Raw genomic sequence first — 21,056 nt, 5'->3', positions numbered from 1 at the left:
CTCAGCTCAGCTTTCTCAGGAAGGGGTGTTTAAACATCACAATACCCTATTAATATAAAGGACAACTCAACATACACAATATGTAACTCTGGATCCTACTGCAGTTCTCATCTAGATGAGTGACAGAACCATCCACCCAATCACCCTAACCAAAAACCAGATTCATCCTACGTTCTTCTAATTCCTTTTCTAATGAATCAATCTAATTGTATCAAATCTAATCTACTTCAAGGCCTAACTAGCTTTTGAATTTCACTTCTCTAAGTTCTCACTGCCCTAGGTTCAGGCCCTCATCATCTCTCTAAGAATATCACTAGAGCCTTATAAGGGTTCTCCTTTGTGCTGTCTAGAGGCATTCCAATCCCTCCTCCATAAGGCCATTATGGTGATCTTTCTACGTAAACTGGATCACGGCCTATTCAGTTTAAAATCAGTGGTAATGGCAAATAGTAAATACTTACTGAATGCTACGTATGTGCTAGTTACTGTTCTAAGTAATTTCATTTTTGAAAAAGAATCTACCAATTCCCATTTGCTACATATATTTTCACACAAAGCCCCTCTCTATGCTGATTTGCCCTCAGTGTTTGGGGTATTTAGGATACAAATGGCTAGCCATATGTAAATATGTATAATTAGTACAAGGTAGGCAAAAAAAGTAAATAAGAACTGTTAAAAATAGTGCATGAGTTATTTCTGAAAGAAATATGTTGTGTATGGGGTTTTATATTTATGCTAAGAAGTGGATAATGGTTTAAGTAAATAAAATTCTCAACTCCATGTTTATAAACTTTTTAAAAGCCAGGGATGGAGCAGGTTGTTGTTTTTCATGTAATTCTAGGTCTTTTTTAAAAAGGGAGCAATAAGAGGCGCCTGGGTGGCTCAGTTGGTTAAGCGTCCGACTTTGGCTTAGGTCATGATCTCACAGTTCATGGGTTCAAGCCCTGCATTGGGCTCTGTGCCAACAGCTCAGAACCTGGAGCCTGACACAGATTCTGTGTGTGTGTGTGTCTCTCTCTGCCCCTCCCCGACTTGTGCTCTCTCAAAAACAAATAAACATTTTTAAAAAAAATAAAAAGGGAGCAATAAGATAATCATAGCATAGTGTAGGGCGATCACCTGACTAATTTGCCTTCTATTGTCAGACATGGATAATATTTAAAGGAAGAAACTAAACACAGTCCTTAAATAGGAAAAACTAGAAACTAGACTTTCAATAGCTGATGAACATGACCTTGAAACAAATACAAGACCATATATAAGAATTTTATAAGATTAGTTCAGTTAATGAAATAAGATTTAATTATAAAATATAAATAGAAAATAAAATAATTTTATAAGATTTTTTAGGATTTTATAAAAATATATTTTTATATATTTTATAAAAATATAAAGATAAAATAATTTTATACAATCAGTTCATGAACTTGAAGAAAACTGGTTAAATACCAACATTGGTAAACTATTTATTAGCTATGTATTTTGAACAGTTTACTTCATTTAGCTCTGACCCATGATACTCCTCTGCCTGAAAAACAGAAATACAAGTGCCTGTCTCACAAGGCTGCTATGAGGAAGGATTAAACTCTTCATGAGTTACCAGAATTTTCATGAGCAATACAAAACTGAAGGATACTACTCAGCCCTGGCTGAATCAAGAAATTAAACTTGGCCAATAAACACATAAAAAGACGCTTAACATCAATAACCATTAGGGAAATGCAAACAAAACCCCAATGAGATTAGGATGGCTATTATCAAAAACAAAAAGAAGTGTTGTGAGAATGTGGAGGAACTGGAACCTTTGTACATTGCTGGTGACAATGTAAATGGTGCAGTAGCTATAAAAAATACTACAATGGTTCCTCAAACACTTAAACATAGAATTACCATCTGATCCAGTAATTTTACTTTGTGTTATTACAGCTAAAGAAATTAAAAATAGGGACTCCAACAGATACTTATTATACCCACCTTCACAGCAACAATATTCACAACAGTCAAAAGGTGAAAACAACCCAAATGTCCATCAACATATGAATAAACAAAATGTAGTACATGCATATAATGGAACATTATTTAGCCGTAACAAAGAATGAAATCCTGATACATGCTCTAACATTAATAAACCTTAAAGACATGGTAAGTAAAATAAGTCAGAGATGAAAGAGTAAATACTATATGATTCCTCCCACATGAAATAGAAATAGTCAAGTTCATAGAGACAGAGAGTAAAACTATGGTTACTGGAGCTGGGGGAGGGGGAAGTGGGGAGTTATTGTTTACTGGGTACAGGATTTCAGTATGGGATGGTGAAAAAGTTCTGGAGATGGATAGTGGTGATAGGTGAACAATAGTTTATTATTTATTTACTCAGTGGTTCTTTTGGTTTTAAACTTCTTTATGTTTTGTTGTCTTTTATGCTTAAGTGTTGATGGTGTCATGGCTTCATTAGCCAGTATATTTTTGTAAAATAAGATGCCATGGTTTTAGCATTTCATCATTAGTTATGGCTAAAAACCCAAATTCAATATACAAAGGATCATGCCTCTCAGTAAAACATTTACAAATTCTATTGTTCTTCATTCTTTAAATCACTCCCACTTCAAATCTGGTTTACTACTATCATGGTCACATTCAGAAAAGGTCTGCCTTTTCTTGAGAAAATAGTTCAGGAATGCTCATTTCACCATCATAAAATGAGAGTTAAAGACAAAATAGTATAAAGTTTGCTTTCTAATGTAGTTAGTAATTTTATTTTATTTTATTTTATTTTTTTTAAGTATATTTTTGACAGAGAGAGAGCGTGCGCGCGTGCGCATGAGTGGGGGAGGCGCAGAGAGAGGGAGACACAGAATCTGAAGCAGGCTCCAGGCTCTGAGCTGTCAGCATAGAGCCGGATGTAGAGCCGGGGCTCGAACTCACGGACCGTGAGATCATGACCTGAGCCGAAGTGGGATGCTCAACCGACTGAGCCACCCAGGCGCCCCTGTGGTTAATAATTTTAAATAATAAACTTAAAACTAAGCCTATTTAAAAATTTTACATAATTGTGAAATGCTATAAAAATAAATGCCAAAAAAGTATATATTTCACATGTATTCTGTGTGATTTTCAGTTATATTACACAAATTAACCTTAAAGAGTAACTCAAATTAGGTCAAACACCTAAATGTAGGAGCAAAAACTATAAAACTCTTAGAAGAAAACACAGGCTAAGGCTTCATGATTTTGGCTTTTTCAATTGTTTTTTAAAGATGACACCAAAAGCATAAGCAATACAAGAATCAAAAAACATATATTAAACCCAACCAAAATTAAAAACTTTGTATTTCAAAGGACACCATCAAGTAGGTGAAAAGATAACTGAGACAGAATAAGACATTTTTTTGCAAATCATATATCTGATAAGGATCTTGCCTCTATAATACATATAGAACTCTTACAACTCAATAATTAAAGACCAAAGGATTTAGAAAGACTTTTTCAAAGACGATATATAAAGGTCCTATAAGCACATGAAAAGATGCTCAACAGCATTAGCCATTAGGGAAATGCAAATCAAAACCATGATGAAATATCATTTCACATTCACAAGGATGGCTCTATAAAAAAGACAAATAGTAAGTGTTGGATAGATGTGGAGAAATTGGAAGCTGTTGCTGGTGGGAATGTAAAATGGTACAGCTACTCCAGAAGACAGCCTGTCAGTTACTCAAAAGGCTAAAGAATTACCATATGACCTTGCAATTCCATTCCCAGGTATATATATAAACAGAAAAATGAAAACTTGTTCACAAATGTTCAAAGCAGCATCATTCATAATAGCCAAAAAGCAGAAACGACTCAAATATCCAACTTTAATGAACAAATACACAAAATGTGGTATATCCACACCATGGAATAAAAAGGAATAACATACTAATATATGCCACAACATGGATGAATCTTGAAAATATGCTAAATAAGGGGAGCCTGGGTGGCTCAATCGGTTAAGCATCTGACTTCAGCTCAGGTCATGATCTTACAACTCGTGGGCTCAAGCCCCATGTCAGGCTCTGTGCTGACAACTCAGAGCCTGGAGCCTGCTTCAGATTTGGTGCCTCCCTCTCTCTGCCCATCTTCTGCTCATGCTTTCTTTCTCTCTCAAAAATAAATAAACATTAAAAAAAAAAAAAAAGAAAATATGCTAAATGAAAGAAGTCAATTACAAGCTTAACCAAGGCAAAGAGTCCTATTTCCTTGATATCAATTCTGTTAAGTTTCAGCCCTGGGGAAGAAATGTCTTTGGTGTAATATCTATGTGTATGGAGATGAAATGGGAGGTACAAAGGGATTTGGAAGATTGGCAAGCTTCAACTTGCTAGGTGCTCCTTGGATAATCTTCATTTCAGTGCCCTCATTACCTCCCTAATTCGAATATTCTCGCTTTTTTAAAATAAAAAAAAAATTTTTTATTGTTTATTTTTGAAAAAGACAAGTGCGAGTAGGGGAGGGGCAGAGAGAGAGGGAGACACAGAATACAAAGCAGGCTCTGCACTGCCAGCACAGAGCCCGATGTGGGCCAGAACCCAGGAATCGTGAGATCATGACCCAAGCCGAAGTCAGATGATCAACTGACTGAGCCACCCAGCTGCCCTATTCTTGCTTTTTATACTTGTTACCTCTAAGCCTAGAGCCTCTCCATTTCAGTCAGTATAGGGAAGAATGGTTTCCATTTCCAATTCTGACTTCTCCAATGCATATTTTGGGATGTGAATTTCTCTACTACCACTTGTCCTTTATTGTAATCACAATGGCTTTCATCTAATTGGAAAATCTGTATCTTTACCACTTTTTATAGCACTTTTAGAGATATACTTCCTTTTATTATTTTTTACATGAAAATTTCGATAGGATTTTAGGGTTTGGGGTATAAACATGATGTTCAGTCTATCATCTTAAATTGGAAGCTCACTATCTTTTTTTTTTTTTTTTTTAAGTAGGCTTCACGCCCAGTGCAGGACTCAACGCAAGGCTTGAACTCTCAACCCTGAGATCAAGACCTAAGCTGAGATCAAGAGTCCGATGCTTAGGGGTGCTTGGGTGGCTCAGCTGGTTGAACATCCAACTTCAGCTCAGGTCATGATCTCATAGTTCATGGGTTTGAGCTCTGCATCAGGCTCTGTGCTAACAGCTCAGAGCCTGGGGCCTGCATCAGATTCTGTGTCTCCCTTTCTCTCTGCCCCTCCCCTGCTTGCGCTCTGTCTCCCTCAAAAATAAATAAACCTTAAAAAAAATTAAAAAAAAAAAAAGAGTCTGACATTTAACCAACTGAGCCACCCAGGTGTCCAACTCACTATCTGAATCTTAGAGTTTACTTTACTTAAGTTTTCTCAGAATCGAGCTATTTGGAACACCAGGACCCTCTTTCCAAATAACACCAAAATATGGCTACAGGGTATAAACACTATGATCTCTATTAGTTTATTAATATAATAAAGAAACCAGTAGGAAGTGTTCTTTACCAAATAAAGCCAAATTGAGAAAAAAAAAAAAGGAAAATAAATAGAAAACAAAACTACTAATATGGTATAGTTTGAAATGCATGTTAACTTTTATAACTTCGTTTGAAGTATTCAGATGAATTATATCCAAAGAATATTATCTTTCCAGGTGCTTAACTAGAACCTATAACCACTGTCTTTTTATATTTTCCCAATAATGATTTATTTTTATTTACAAAAGTAATAAAAACTTCATTTCCCACTTAAATGAGCCAACAAGAATACGTAAATCAGCAAAATAATTTCATGTGGTAATTTAGTAAAACAATTTAGAAAAAACTCTTTACTTTCCTGGAAGTATGTATCCATTGTGTTGGGTATGGGTGGAAGAGGAGGTGTGAAATGGGAAATAAATATTTATTCCTTATGGATCTTCATTCTCTCCCTCCTTGGGTTATATCATTTAGGCTTGCGACCACTTATGTGCTAATGATACTACTTATATACTAATGATATCATCACTTAGATAACTAATAAACTTATTGAACTTCATTATGTCTAAAACAAAATTCTTCCCAAACCTACTCCTAAATACACTAAATGTAAATGGCATCAATATTCACCTAGCTGTTCATGTAAAACAACCAAAGCTATCCTTTATTTCTCCTCTTCCTTCCTTTAATCTATCAATAAATTTTGTTGGTTCTATGTCTATCATTTATCCATTTTTTTTCCCATCTCCACTGCCAGGCCACTGTCCTCTGCAATAGTCTTCTGATTTTCCTGCTTTTGTCCTTGTCTCCTTAGAATCCATTTACCCCTCAGTAGCCAGTGACTTAAATCATGCCATTTCCCTGCTGAAAATCCTCCTTAGAACAGAAACCAAACTCCCTACCAGGACCTGCAAAGGTCTTTCATCATGATCTGAACCCTGCCTACCTCTCCACCCTCATGTCATATCACTCTGCTTTTCAAACTATCTCCAGGCCACTGTGCTTCCCCAAATACATCAACCTGGTTCCTCAGTTGGGAGCTTTACATTTGCCACTCCCTCTGCCCAGAATCCCTGTCTCCCCCACCTCACCTAATCTATTTAGCAGCCTGACTCCTTTGCATTCAAATATCACCTCCCTTGTGAGGCTTTCTCCAAGGTAGCCACAATCACTTTTCTTATTTTTTTTGTATACCACTTACTGTAATCTAAAAATAATCTGGGGTGCCTGGGTGGCTCAGTTGGTTAAGCATCTGACTTTGGCTCAGGTTATGATCTCACGGCTGTGAGTCTGACCCCACGTCGGGCTCTGTGCTGACAGCTCAGAGCCTGGAGCCTGCTTCAGATTCTGTGTCTCTCTCTTTCTCTCTACACCTGCCCTGCTCACATTCTGTCTCTCTCAAAAATAAACATTAAACAAAATTTAAAAAAAAATAAAAATAAAAATAATCTTATTTGCTTATTATACTCCCTCCCCCCCCATATAAGCTCTCTAAGGGCAGACTTACCTGTCTTGTTTATTATTCTCTCCAATGCTTAGAACATAAGCTAGTAGATATTAAAAATGTTTGCTAAATGAACAATTTCATAAACATCATTGAAGCTGTACACATATTAACTATACTGATTTTGATTACTATTAGCTTATTACAGTTTACATTAGTTAATTATAAATTATTAGTTTATTATAAATAAGTGGAATTCTAACTTTTCCACCAACAAAAAGATATTGAGATTACATGAGCCTACAGGAAGAATACAACACTAGCGTGCCAAATCTTCATTTAAGACAAGAACAAAGAAAAACACCCACAAGCTGCCATTGCCACCTGTGGGGCACCCAGGACCTTCTGAATCCCTCAGCAGAGGTCCAAATGGAAAATTAGATCTGGAAGAGATGCATGTAGAAGACACCATCAGATTCTGTCCAAAGGAAGAAAGAGAGAGTGAACAAACATCTTTCAGGATTAAACCCCCAGACAAGAACAGAAAGGGGATTTTCACATCTTCTTCTACGAGCTCTCTGAAAAGAAGTCCAGTGGATCAGAATACAGGGAAAAAACTAATGAGAATCCCTCAAAGGATCCTTTACCTACCAAACAAGATTTCTTCAGAAACTGACTTGCTCTCACAAATGACCTTGACAAAGGAACAGCTGTGTAAGACATACTTAAAGTTGCACTGTCAAGTGGTAAGATGAGGATAAAAACATTGAACGTATCTCTATATACTGATATATAAATCCCTGAAGAAAACAAATACAAATACTTACAGATATAATACTAAATCAACATACAAAACATTGAAGAGATAAAGACTAGTCTATGGTTGAGAGCTGGCTTTTTGAACCTCAACTCTGGGAGAAGGGAAACAAAGATGTTTCACAGCGTTACAGAAGAACACAATGCATTTGGAGGAAAATAAACATTTGTAAGAAAAACAATAGGGGTGCCTGGGTGGCTCAGTCAGTTAAGTGTCTGACTCTTGATTTCAGCTCAGGTCATGATCTCATGGTTCCTGATGAAGCCCTTGTTGGGCTCTGCACAGACAGCATGGAGCCTACTTGGAATTCTTTCTCTCCTCTCTCTCTGCCCCTCCCTTGCTTGCATTCTCTCTTTCTCCCTCTCTATAAATATAAATAAATAAACATTAAAAAAAATCACATGCAGTAATCTTCGTGACTTGATTGTGGGGGTGGGGGTGGGATTCATTGTAGAAAAGTTACATTAAAAAATAAAAAGAATAAAAATCACTAGAAAAAAAGGTCACTGAATCATATGCAAAAAGGAAAAGTTGAATCAGTGTTTATACCAACAAACTCAATCTGGCACTTTTATATGTGATCTTTAGAGGTCTTTCTTATGAAGGAGTGTAAATAGAATCATGTTTTTTATATTGTTGGCAGTACATAAGCGCCACCAATCATAACTAATGAAAAGTACTATAAAAGGCCTTATGCATTGCTGAATACATCATAAGAACTTGTACTGCTGCCCTTTCTAGGGATAAACACAAAGACCAGCAGGAGCTAGAAAGAGGAATTTCCATTAGGTAGGAAGAAAAGAATATATTTCCCCATATATTTCTATATGATATAGCAGTTCCTCAGACATTATTTTATCTGTTCAAAACAATTAAGAACCAAGAAGCAAGCAACAAATGCCACAAAGGAACAGAAGTACAGCCAGTCCCAATGCAAGAAAACACACATTTTAAAAAATACATATCGCCTCAAGGTCCTCACTCAGAGTCTTCTCATTTTTATTTTAGACTGAATGTTAACGCATTTGGCTACCTAGTTTCTCAGGGCACAGCAAATCAGAGGTGGCAAACTAGAAAAGAGATAAGACAGAAAACTATTTATTATCCTGAGAGCAAATGACCTAACAAAAGAACAGAGATTAAAACACCACTGGAAAAAGGAGTTAAAAGATCTTAGAATCAAAAATCAAAAATTAAATTTAGAAAGCATAGCTGGGGAAGTTTTATTTAAGATAGTAAGTAACAACCTTAGAGAACTCCTGCCTCGAAGACAACAGGTCTTATTTTAATATAGTGCCACACTGGGGCACTATAGAGCCCCTCGTGGCTCTTATATAGAGCCACCTGGGTGGCTCAGTTGGTTAAGCATTCAACTCTTGATTTTGGCTCAGGTCATGATCTCAGGGTTAGTGAGATTGAGCCCCACACTGGGCTCTGTGTTTACAGTGCAGAGCCTGCTTGGGATTCTCTCTCTCCCTCTCTCTCTGCCCTTCCCTGCCTTGTGTTCTCTCTCTCTCTCTCAAAAATAAATAAACTTAAAAAAAAAAAACCAGCACAACATTAATATGGTACCTCATGTAGTGGTGTTCATGGCATACTGAACTTTAATGACCCTACATGATCGTTTTTATTCCTGGAGTTTCTGACTTGGTGGACATTCATACTGCATTCAATACTCCACAGGTGATTCTTTTTTTTTCTAATTTTTTTTTAACGTTTTATTTATTTTTGAGACAAAGAGAGACAGAGCATGAACAGGGGAGGGGCAGAGAGAGAGGGAGACACAGAATCGGAAGCAGGCTCCAGGCTCTGAGCCATCAGCCCAGAGCCCGATGCGGGGCTCGAACTCACGGACCGCGAGATCGTGACCTGAGCTGAAGTCGGACGCTTAACCGACTGAGCCACCCAGGCGCCCCTCCACAGGTGATTCTGATGCACACTGAGAAACACTGTCCTAATAGTCTAAGGAAATGTTATATTGTACTCGACTTATTAGTTAAGAAAGAAGTGAGAATTTACTACAATCTTTAAATGTGTTCAATAAAACTTCTTTTTAAAAAATCTGGGCATGTTGAGGTAACGTCGAATATTCACTTTGGTAGGACACTTCATCCTCCAAAAGGAGGGAGAGGGCTAAATAATACACTACCAACAGCCAATTTACTAACAGGATGATTTCTTTTGAACCTATGTAAATATAATGAATTTATGTAATGACAAATGAAATACAACACTCACTGAGGTATAAAATAATGGCAGAAACTCAATTAAGTCCTGTGAAGAAAAACATCTCTAATTAAACTAGAATTGTCCAGACATCAAACTCCTCTCTACACAGTAGCATCTCTCAAACAAAACACTTATCGCTTATACTCACCTTTCTGAAAAATCAGAATCTATAAATTCTCTAGCTCGTTTTCTATCACTAAAAAGAAAAAAAAAAGATAGCATAAAAAGAACAGGTATTTAAACACAACTTTATTTTATGAATAATTTACTGTAACTTGTCTAGTTTCACAGCAAATATATCAAAACACAAAACCTAACAAACATGAAAGATATATCCATAAAATAAAAACTATAATTTTATCATAGGAGTAAGAGATCACAACATAATAAAATTTATCATAGGATCAAAAAGACCACAATATAATACTGTAGGCTGAAATGAGCTCGAGGAATATGGGAAGAAATGTTGCAGACTTAGAAAGGCACAGAAAGTATGACTCATTCCAGAACAACAGAGCAATCATTCCACCCCTAATATGAAACACAGCTGGGCTGAAAATACCCAAACCCTGGCCATCTCCAAAGCAGGCCAACACGACTGGCACAGGCATGGCTTTCATGTTATAATCTCTCAAGGCTGTGCAGAAATCCAAGGTAACTTCTAGGTCCTCATGTATTAAGGACTGAATAGAGGCCATGGGATTACAGGTGATGGTGTCGTTTCATCTCATTTGATAGTGGAAAAGGATGTACTCATATGAAACTATTCTGTCTCTAATGTGTGTTTATATGTGTATACACATGAAGATGTATATGGCTTAAAACCCTTTGCCAGAATTATTTAACATCCTGGGAACAAGCAAGCTCTTACACAACCAAAATTTACTGTCTGCTAACTCACAATTGTAAGTCAAACAGAACTACGAGTACAGTATGTCACCATGAAAATAACTTCTAAAGTGACAAAATGAAGTTTTGAGTCCTTTATCTTAAGATTTTTTTCTTTTACAGGACGATTAAATGGTAAAATGATAAGGAGCAGAGAAAGGCTGGGTAAGGGTATCTACAGGCAGAGATGAAACATGTAAAAGTTTAATACTAAAAGTGGTAAATGAATAACGCAAGGGATATTGATTTAACTGTCCAGTGTTTTAAAAGGATCAAGAAAAAACTCAATAAAAATTTTAATGTATTTGGCTTCTTTTCCCTAGTTCCTTTTCTGGTTTTTAAGGAAATAAAAAGTTACAGGAAATTCGGAGGATAGCCAACACTTAATATAAAACTCTTTTCTTATGTTTATTAAAACAATATAGTTCGTGCATCTCCAAAGCAGCTAAATGTGATAATCATAAAAACAGTACTTTTTGAGAGGTGAAAAAGTCAGAAGACACAGGTACAAATTATTGTATTTAAAAATGATTGCTCCATAAATGATTCATATCTGAGATATAAAGTGAAATAAAACAGGTGATTTTAAAGGCCACACATTAGTTTTTAAGGACTAGACTAACATGAAACAAGAACAGAACACAAGAGAGTGAGAGGAAAAGATCACAGCTTAAAAAAAGTTTTAAAAATGGTTAACTTGCAACAACAGTCTTACCCTGGGACCCAGCCAGTAGCTTCTGCTATGTGTGTCTGAGTAACCATTGCTGGTGCAGGGGTATATGGACTCCCAATCAGAACACTTCCTGAACTGGTTAGTCTCTGTGGTGTGCTTATAATCTATAAGGTTAGGACACAGAAAATAATATTCTTAATTATAAAGAAAAGCATACATGTAGAAAATCATGTTGATTGCTAAGCTACATATAAGGAGGAAATCTCACTGCCTAAAATGTACTTAATATCCATCATCTAAATCATAAACTTTGATTTGCTTATATTCTAGGAACTTAAAGCACAAGTATCTTGAATAGTGATATGGTTTCAGGTTTCAGCAAGTGAACAGCAATTTGGAAGGATTAAGTTGGTAACTAACAATGTTTTAAAAATGAGAAAAGCAAGAAGCTTTCTTTGAAATTACAGAACCTAACTGCAGTTGAACTTGATGTATTCAAACTAGGGCAACAGTAAATTGGATCTTCATGTCCAAATATATACAAAGGCATTATGCAACTTAGCTTGTTATTATTATATTTATTTTAAAAAAATTTTAACATTTATTCATTTTTGAGACACAGACAGAGTGTGAGTGGGAGAAGGGCAGAGAGAGAGGGAGACAGAATCTGAAGCAGGCTCCAGGCTCTGAGCTGTTAGTACAGAGCCCAATGTAGGGCTCCAACTCATGGACTGCAGGATCATGACCTGAACTGAAGTTGGACGCTTAACTGACTGAGCCACCCAAGTGCCCCATGTTTTAAATGTTTTTTATTTTTGAGAGAGAGCATGTATGTGCACATGGGAGAGTGGGGCAGGGTGGGGGGAAAGAGAGGGAGACAGAGGATCTGAAGGGGCTCTGCGTTGACAGCAGAGAGCCCCATGTGGGGCCTGAACTCACAAACCAGGAGATCCTGATCTGAGCTGAAGTTAGAAGCTTAACTGAGCCACCCAGGCTCCCCACAATTTGGATTATTATACAGACGCAATTTTATCTTCTTTTTCAAGAGCGTTTCCTCATGTCATTAAATATTCTTTGAAGACATTGTATTTGTTACTAATTTTTTTTTTAATTTGAGAGGGAGTGTGAGGGAGAGCCTGAGTTGGGGAGAGAGAGAGAGAGAGAGAGAGAGAGACAGAGAGAGAGACACAGAGAGAGAGAGAGAATTCTAAACAGGCTCCACACTCAGCTTGGAGCCCGAGGCAGGGCTCAATCCCACGACCCGGTGATCACAACCTGAGTCGAAATCAAGAGTCAAACACTCAACTGACAGAGCCACCCAGATGCTCCTCTTCAAACACATTTTAATGGTAAAACATTTGATTTACTGTTCCCTACTGTTAGATACATATGGATGTTCAATTATCCAATAGTATAAACAATACTGTGATGAACATTTTTGTACAATGATCTTAGTCTTAATTTCTATTTCCTAAGGACAGACTCCAGAAAGGTAACTAATGGAACTAAGGATACAGACATTTAAAAAAAGTTCTTTGATATATGTTACCAAAACGCTTCTTAGACTTCACTGGTAAATAGACCATGTTTCTTTCCAAAAATGTTTATAATAATTAATACAAAAAACAATTTAGTATTTTAGTAATATCTTTAAAAGTATTTTTGTCAAAAAATTAAGGGCATGCTCCAGTGAATGGGGATGTTAATGAAACAATATTGGCCCCATGTGAATAACCGTCAAAGAATGAGCTGCTGGGCACAAAGGGATGCTCTTTTTTTTTTCATTCCAACCCAGAGGCACGGGACTGTCCCTACCTGGGCAACCCCAGATCTTTGGATTTTCTAAGGGAAGAGATTCTATTTTTGTATACTTTTGAAAATTTCCACAATAGTAAGGTTCTGTTTAAGTCCCAATTAAGAGAGAAAAGCATCTATGTAACACACAATTTTTAAATGACAGATCTTAAAAGAAATAATTCTACTTCTACTGCCTTATGTAGGTCAAAATATTAATTAATTTTTGTCTCCCTGATCAAATGACACCTGTTTCTGCAAGCTGGGTGTAAGTCTAGTCATTAAGTTAGTTGCTAATGTGCTCCGTAAAGAACAAAGAGAAGGATCCATTTGTATTTCAAGTTCAGTTCAGACTTGGTTTTTAAATGTTTGTTTATTTATTTTTGAGATAGAGTACACGCAGGGGCATAAGCAGTGGAGAGGCAAAGTGAGAGGGAGAGAGAGAATCCCAAGAAGGCTCTGCACTGTTAGCACAGAGCCGACCTGGGGCTCAGGCCCATCAACCACAAAATCATGAGCTGAGCAGAAATCAAGAGTGTGGGGTTTAACCAACTGAGCCACCCAGAGGCCTGCAGACTTGGTTTTTAAAGTCTCGTCAGGGTGCCTGGGTGGCTCAGTCGGTTGAGGGTCTGACTCTGGCTCAGGTCATGATCTCACGGTTTGTGGGCTGGAGCCCTGTATCAGGCTCTCTGTGGTCAGTGTGGAGCCTGCTTTGGATCCTTTCTCTCTCTCTGCCCCTGTCCTCGTTTGCTCACACATGCACGCGCTCTCTCTCCCTCAAAAACATTAAAAAAAAGAAGAACTTATTAAAAAAAATAAAGTCTTGCCAACATTTATTCATTTGCTAAATATTTAAGAACTTTAGTTACCTCTGTTTGTGTGTATTTTGTGAATTTGGGGGTAGGGAGATATTACTATATACAAATGTCTAGGAAATAATTTTAGTAAGTTAATTCTATAGATAAGAAAATAAAAACAAAAGACAAGAAACACTGATAGGTATCTGGGGAATTCTGATTCTCTACTATATTCCAAGGACTATTAAATGAGGAATGCAGAAGTTTACCTCATGAAAAAATATGAATACTGGACAATGTGTTTGTACCTCCTACCCCCTCTACACATTCCACCTCACCTCCGCACCTCCATTTCAGTGTACCATCTTTAAGGGTAGAGTGAATGTTTGCAGAGCCTCATACACTGCTAGGAGATATTCACAGAAAAGGCACAGCAAATACTTAATGAACTGAAACCGAAGACTTAGCTCTTAAAATGAAAATAAAGGAGCTTCTTTATTCACTGGTATGCCAAAGGTCCACATAAAATCCAGTAAGGAAATACTCTACAATATAAAGGATATCATTCTCAACAATCACTACATCACACGTTCAAATGTCCTATATCATGCCGACCTTGAGTGTGAAGCTTAAGAAGGAAAATTTGAGTATTTGATGAGTCTTTGTCTACTCTATTTCTAGAACAGGAGACAAAACAAATCTAAGCATTCCAATTTACCCTTGAAATAGACTGCATAATTTGTGCAGTATTATTTTTTTTATTTCAGAGAACGTGCAAGTGGGGGGAGGGGGCAGAGGGAGGGGGGGGAGAGAGAGAAAGAGCATCTTTTTTTTTTTTAATGTTTATTTATTTTTGAGAGAGACAGAGAGACAGAGCTCGAGCATGGGAGGGGCAGAGAGAGAGGGAACCCGAAGCAGGCTCCAGGCTCTGAGCTGTCAACACAGAACCCAACGTGGGGCTTGAACTCACGAACTGCAAGATCATGACCTGAGCCAAAGTCAGACGCTTAACCAATTGAGCCACCCAGGAGCTTAGACTTTTAAGAAGACTCTACGCTCACCATGGAACCTGATGCGGGGCTTGATCCCACGACTCTGGGATCATGACCTGAGCTAAAATCAAGAGTTGGATGTTCAACTGACTGAGCCAACCAGGGGCCCCTGTGCAATATTATTACTAAATTCTTTTTCTATATCTGTTATCGGTAGCCTACAGGCTCAGTTTACCCAATTTAAAGGGCTTTGTAGAAAAGTAAAGATGAAGAGAGGATGAAGAAAAATAGGACATAGAAAAAAACTACTTATCATTACTGAGAAGGGCTTTGTAAATGAATTGCTATGTTCTGGCTTATTCTTTTCTTCCTCAATGTTAAACTGTCAGCTGATATTCTTTGCTGATCTGAGAGTGATTAACAATACTCTATTCCTTTCTCTCAGCACAGTGCCTGGTGTGTCCTTAATAATAGAAATCCTTAGGGGCGCCTGGGTGGCGCAGTCGGTTAAGCGTCCGACTTCAGCCAGGTCACGATCTCGCGGTCCGTGGGTTCGAGCCCCGCGTCAGGCTCTGGGCTGATGGCTCGGAGCCTGGAGCCTGTTTCCGATTCTGTGTCTCCCTCTCTCTCTGCCCCTCCCCCGTTCATGCTCTGTCTCTCTCTGTCCCAAAAATAAATAAAAAACGTTGAAAAAAAAAAAAATAGAAATCCTTAGTAAACATTTCCTGAATGAACAAATTGGAGGAATGATGGACTTGAACTAAAATGACAATTTAGAAGTTCGTGTGAGATGCAATGAGTTCCTAAATTAGGACAATGACAGTGAAACTTAAGAAACAAAATCAAAGAAAAGTCAACAGAACTTGATCAACCACTGAACGCAGGAAAATTACATAGGTGATGGTCCAGATATGCTTTATTAAAACTGAACCATAATTGTGAAATCCCAAGTTGAAATTAGAGGTAATTACTTCCTATATTCTGTTGATCTAATAAGGAAAATGAACACTTATTTTAAATTTAAGTGCCCACCTCTCCCCATGCCCAAAGACATCCTTAATTTAAATGTAATTATGTGGTTTTTTTGACAATAGATTACAGTTGGGTTATGAAAATCATACAGCAACTGAACCTCATTCGGAAGATTTTCTGCCTTTAATCAATATATCTTACGTACTACTGCCATCTACAGTAAGAGCCAAGAGACTGTAGTAGCCTTGTACTGTAGCTACACTGGTGGGGAACAGCATAAAGTATGGACTTGTCCAATCACTACATTGTACACCTGAAATTAATGTAATATTGTGTGTCAATGATACTTCAATTTAAAAAAAGAAAAACAGACTAAGGGAATATCTGTATTCTGAAGGGAAAAAATCTATATAATTATAAGGGATTATAATAAAGGATTTCATTATTTCACAAAACTTTAGTTTTCACTATAAGAAACATGTACTTAAAAATTTTTTTTTAATGTTTATTTATTTTTGAGAGAGAGACAGAGCACAAGTGGGGGAGGGGCGAGAGAGAGGAAGACACAGAATCTGAAACAGGCTCCACGCTCTGAGCGGTAAGCACAGAGCCTGACGCGGGGCTCGAACCCACAGACTGAGAGATCATGACCTGAGCCAAAGTCGTATGCTTAACTGACTGAGCCACCCAGGCTCCCCAAGAAACATGTACTTTTTAACCATGTTAAAATACAGTTATGAGATTATCATACATACGCTGTGTGTGTGTGTGTGTGTGTGTGTGTGTGTGTGTGTGTGTGTGTGTATAAAACAGGATACCTTTAAGTAGAGGGCAAGTATCCCAAACTAACACAGTTATTGCTAAACTAGTTTCTATTAACACAGAAAACTACTCTCTTCTTGGGGCTATTTGAAATTTCTATCTACCATTAAGACTTGGCTTGCAAGGAGACATGTGAAATTTAAAGGGCAAGTGGAGAAAGACAACTGTAAGAAGCAAATGGGTGAGGTTTAGTCAAGAATTTTTCAACTTAAAAAAATGCTTTTTTAATCACAGATGAGAGATTGAGGGTGAAGGGACAATATTCGGAAGAGACAAGCAACAGAAGAGAGAAATGGGACTAAGTGGGATTCTACAACAATTAGGAGGTCAAAAAGAAAGCTCTCATTCCTGTCTAAGAACTAAGAACTGTAAAAAGCACCTCAGAATTAAGGAGACAAATTAAGGCCTGGCTTAAAGAGCCCCAATCTCCTTCCCTTCTTCTGACCTTTGTTTTGCTGACTCTCAGGTTTGTAGTAATGGAGTAAGACCACCTATCATCGTCAAAACTGAAGTATAAAGTTAGTTCCATACACATTAGTTCAAATGGACAATGGAAAGAAAAACTGTCACCAAAAGAGGAATTCAAATTTGAGCCGTGGCAGTATCACTAAAATACTGACAGGAAACAGTTTCTCAAAACAGAGGAGTACTGTAAGGATGAAACTCGTAAGAGTTTGGGCATGTTTATTTAATTTTCGTGTTTATATAAAAGCCTTTCAAAATACAGACTTTAAAGTCAGGTGCCTTATCTCATTTGCACCCACTGCAGGGGCTGGTGAGAAGCAAAAGCTCAGTAATGTCTGAAACATACCCTGAACTACCTACAAATGGGGACACTTACCTGAGCTTAAGTCTCCATGTGGTTTGGAGCTAGATAACATTCTTCACATACTTAAATTGTGTAAGATCTTTGGCTTGAATTTTTTAGATAATTAACAGTCCTCAAGTGATCAAGAAAAATGTCATTTCTAGAATGTCTTAAAATCTCAAAGATTTGCTGAAGTCACTAAGTATGTTAAAATATATTTTTGCCTGAATAATGTTGCACTCAACAGAGTCCACAATAGTGAGTATTATGGGCAAAATGTATCCTTATTGCTCTGTAGATGAGAACATATGCAAGCGCTGACAATGAAGGTTTACTATTCAAGTGTTTACATGCTTTTGCTAAAGGTGGGTGAGACCATTACAGTAAGTAGTTTTTAGAGAAATTGCATGCAACTTTGTTTATAAATAAAGCTTTCTAAAAGTGCTGTATAGTTCAAGCTCTTGCATAATTAAATAATTAATGGAATACCTTCAGAGTAACAGTTAAACATTTTTCATTTTTCATTCATTATTTCTACTGCCGAAGATTAATAGCTCTCAATACAGATGAACTGCTGGGTCATATTCAATTTATAGGAGAGTACGCAGTTTAGGGCAATAAAAGTTATTTTATAAGAAAAAAGAGAACATAAAACATAACAGATTTGAACCAATTTAATCAAACAATTTAAAAACAAGAGAATCCTCACACAGGGAGCAAAAAAACCTTGATATTACACATCCAGAAATCACATATTCAAATACATGAAAATTAAACACTGAAGAGCACAGTGGCTTTCTTTTTCTCAAGATTTAACCAGTTATATTCAGATGAAAACAAAATTTTTTCAAAAAGTGACTGAGTTAAGAAATGAACGGGAATTTTTTACCTACAGCTTTAAATTTTAAACTTTAATTTTAAATTAGTCTTGCCCACGCAAAATTTCCAATTCTAAGATTTGATGATTTTCTTACCATTTGGGGTCCAACATTCACATTTATTGGTCCTAAGGTTTTTGGTAAAATCTTTGTTGGTGAGTTGGTGCTGGAAACTGGAAACGCAACAAATGAAATGTTACCTGAAATGATACCAAATATGAGGTTAATGTCTGCAATATCAAGGCCACCTTCTATCTATACATTCATGCTCCTAACCCCAGTTTTGCTTTAGTAATTATAATTATCTTAATAATTTAAGTTATATATAAGAAGCCTTACTGAAAAGCCATACTAATGATTGCTTTCTTGTAGTGAATACAATTACTTCTGAATAGGAAAACTACAAAATAAATAGTTCAGTCTGCCTGACAGACTTTTAGTGGGTTTTTTGAGGAAAAAACATAATGCAATACATAATGCAAATCACAGTTTGTATCACAGTTGAGAAATCCAGTTAGGTCTTTATTAGGTATCATAGAATAAAAAGAAGTATGAAGTAGAATATGAAGTAAAATATCCATTAGAATTTATTTATATTTATAGTATAATAGAAAATAGTTATACTAAAAATTAACATGTTTTCAAAATGAGACGGTAGTTTTTTGAGGTTTTATACTAGAGAAAAAAAAATATGATGCTACCTAGTTAGTGATATCAGAAACTATGGGATGTGCACAGTGTTTTCAAGTGATTTCAACACTTTAAATCAAAAAAAATTTTTTTAATGTATGTTTATTTTTGAGAAAAAGAGAAGGAGCATGAGCAGGGTTGGGCCAGAGACAGAAGGAGACACAGAATCCAAAGCAGGCTCCAGGCTCTGAGCTATCAGCACAGAGCCCAAAGCGGGACTCAAACTCACAGATGGAGAGATCATGATCGGAGCCGAAGTCAGATGCTTAACAGACTGAGCCACCCAGGCGCCCCTCTTTGAATTTCAAATTAAGGCAGCCAAGTGCTACTCCTGAGATGAAAAACTAACCTATAATTTTCTGAACTGTATCAATTATTAACTCCTCTGGACAAACTTCAGTTTATCAATGTTTTTCTTAGTAACCTAATATAACAAAAGAGATCACCCAAGAAAGTATCTGAAAGAGGTTCAATATTGAAACTCTGGGGGAAAAAAATGACAATTAAGGAAACCAGGCCATCAGGCTATATTATAGCTTCTCTTCCTGTGAACCTATGACCTGTGACCTATGACCTGTGAACCTATCTGCACCCTCACATATTTTTACTTCTTTCTGAGTGGAAATTCTCAAATTACTTTAGTGTCTCTGCACGTCCTGTCTTCTCAGGGGTCTCACTCATCAGTTATTTACTCTGTCTCCTGAGTTTTCGACTGCACCATTGGCTTCTCCCCTTCAGTTTCTTTCTCTGTCCATTTATCCTCTATCATTTTCCCTCAATACCCACATTTAAAAATAAAATTCCTTATCTTCTTCACGCCCACTCAGCAAGGTCTAATACACAAACCTGCTTTGCCTTCATGTCCTCAGTCTTGGTGTATGACTGAGTCTTGGTAATACGATCAAAATCATCCCAGTGACCCAATCCAGAAATAACCAACCCCACCTCATTCAACTGACCACTGTATCCTACTTGTTATCTTCTTACTCTGGTTCCTTTATGCTGCTAGCACTTGTTTAATTTGCAACTTTATTAAATCTGATTCGAATTACATATACCCGCTAACTCAGTGATTCACCATGGTGCCTGTGTAATGGAATTATCTGGGACTCAATAAAAAATACCAAGGCCTCAGTCCCACCCCCAGAGCTGCTGATAAAACTGACTGGGAGTGAACCTGGGCATCAGACTGTTGAAAGTTCTCCAGATGGCTTCAGCATTGCAGCCAGGGCTGAGCACTACCACTCCACCTGGAAATGCTACTTCAGACAGCTTTCCTAGCCCCTCCACACATCTGTAACAAACCCGTTTTTCAACTGGGGAAACTGCTCTGGACACTCTCCTACTTTAGGCCTTTAAAGATTCCAAACATGTCCAATGCCTCTCAGACTCCTCAACATGGCACAACAGCTCTTATCTGGAGATCTCACCCCTGCCTCCCTTAGCAGCTTCATCTTCGGCTACTTCCTCCACTCTAATCAGGTTAAATATTTTGCAGTTCCAGAAAGGCTCCAGCTCAACCACTCCAGCTTTGGCACACTCCTTTCCTTCTGCTTGAAGTCTCTCTCTGCTGGGACAACTTCTACCTCCCAGCACTTCAAAATGGCATGCCATACTATTTTCTAAGTCATTATTGTGTGCCAGAGTCTGCTCCAGAGGCTTCCTATACATATGTGTGTGTGTGTGTGTGTGTGTGTATATATCATTATATGTTATATACATATATACGTATATATATTATATACGTATATATGTATATATGTTATATACATA

The 21,056-nt window shown here is 37.2% G+C and overlaps 1 protein-coding gene across 5 annotated transcripts in view; it reads right to left on the bottom strand.

The window, feature by feature from the left end:
- The window catches only part of TFDP2 (transcription factor Dp-2), a 181,530-nt gene that overhangs the window by 36,133 nt on the left and 124,341 nt on the right, over positions 1 to 21,056 (bottom strand). For 4 of the 5 annotated variants that reach the window (XM_019438405.2, XM_019438409.2, XM_019438426.2 and 1 more), the window contains 3 exons: positions 18,690 to 18,793; positions 11,573 to 11,694; positions 10,118 to 10,165 (listed from right to left, as the gene is read on the bottom strand). In XM_019438405.2, the coding sequence (XP_019293950.1) occupies positions 10,118 to 10,165; positions 11,573 to 11,694; positions 18,690 to 18,793 (274 nt within the window). The remainder of the gene's footprint in view (positions 1 to 10,117; positions 10,166 to 11,572; positions 11,695 to 18,689; positions 18,794 to 21,056) is intronic. The other variant, XM_019438420.2, reaches the window with a different exon arrangement.

The sequence above is a fragment of the Panthera pardus genome, unplaced genomic scaffold, assembly GCF_024362965.1.
Source record: "Panthera pardus isolate Hobbes unplaced genomic scaffold, ASM2436296v1 HiC_scaffold_16, whole genome shotgun sequence".
NCBI classification, from domain to species: domain Eukaryota; kingdom Metazoa; phylum Chordata; class Mammalia; order Carnivora; family Felidae; genus Panthera; species Panthera pardus.
This window is presented reverse-complemented; position numbering and strand designations above follow the sequence as displayed.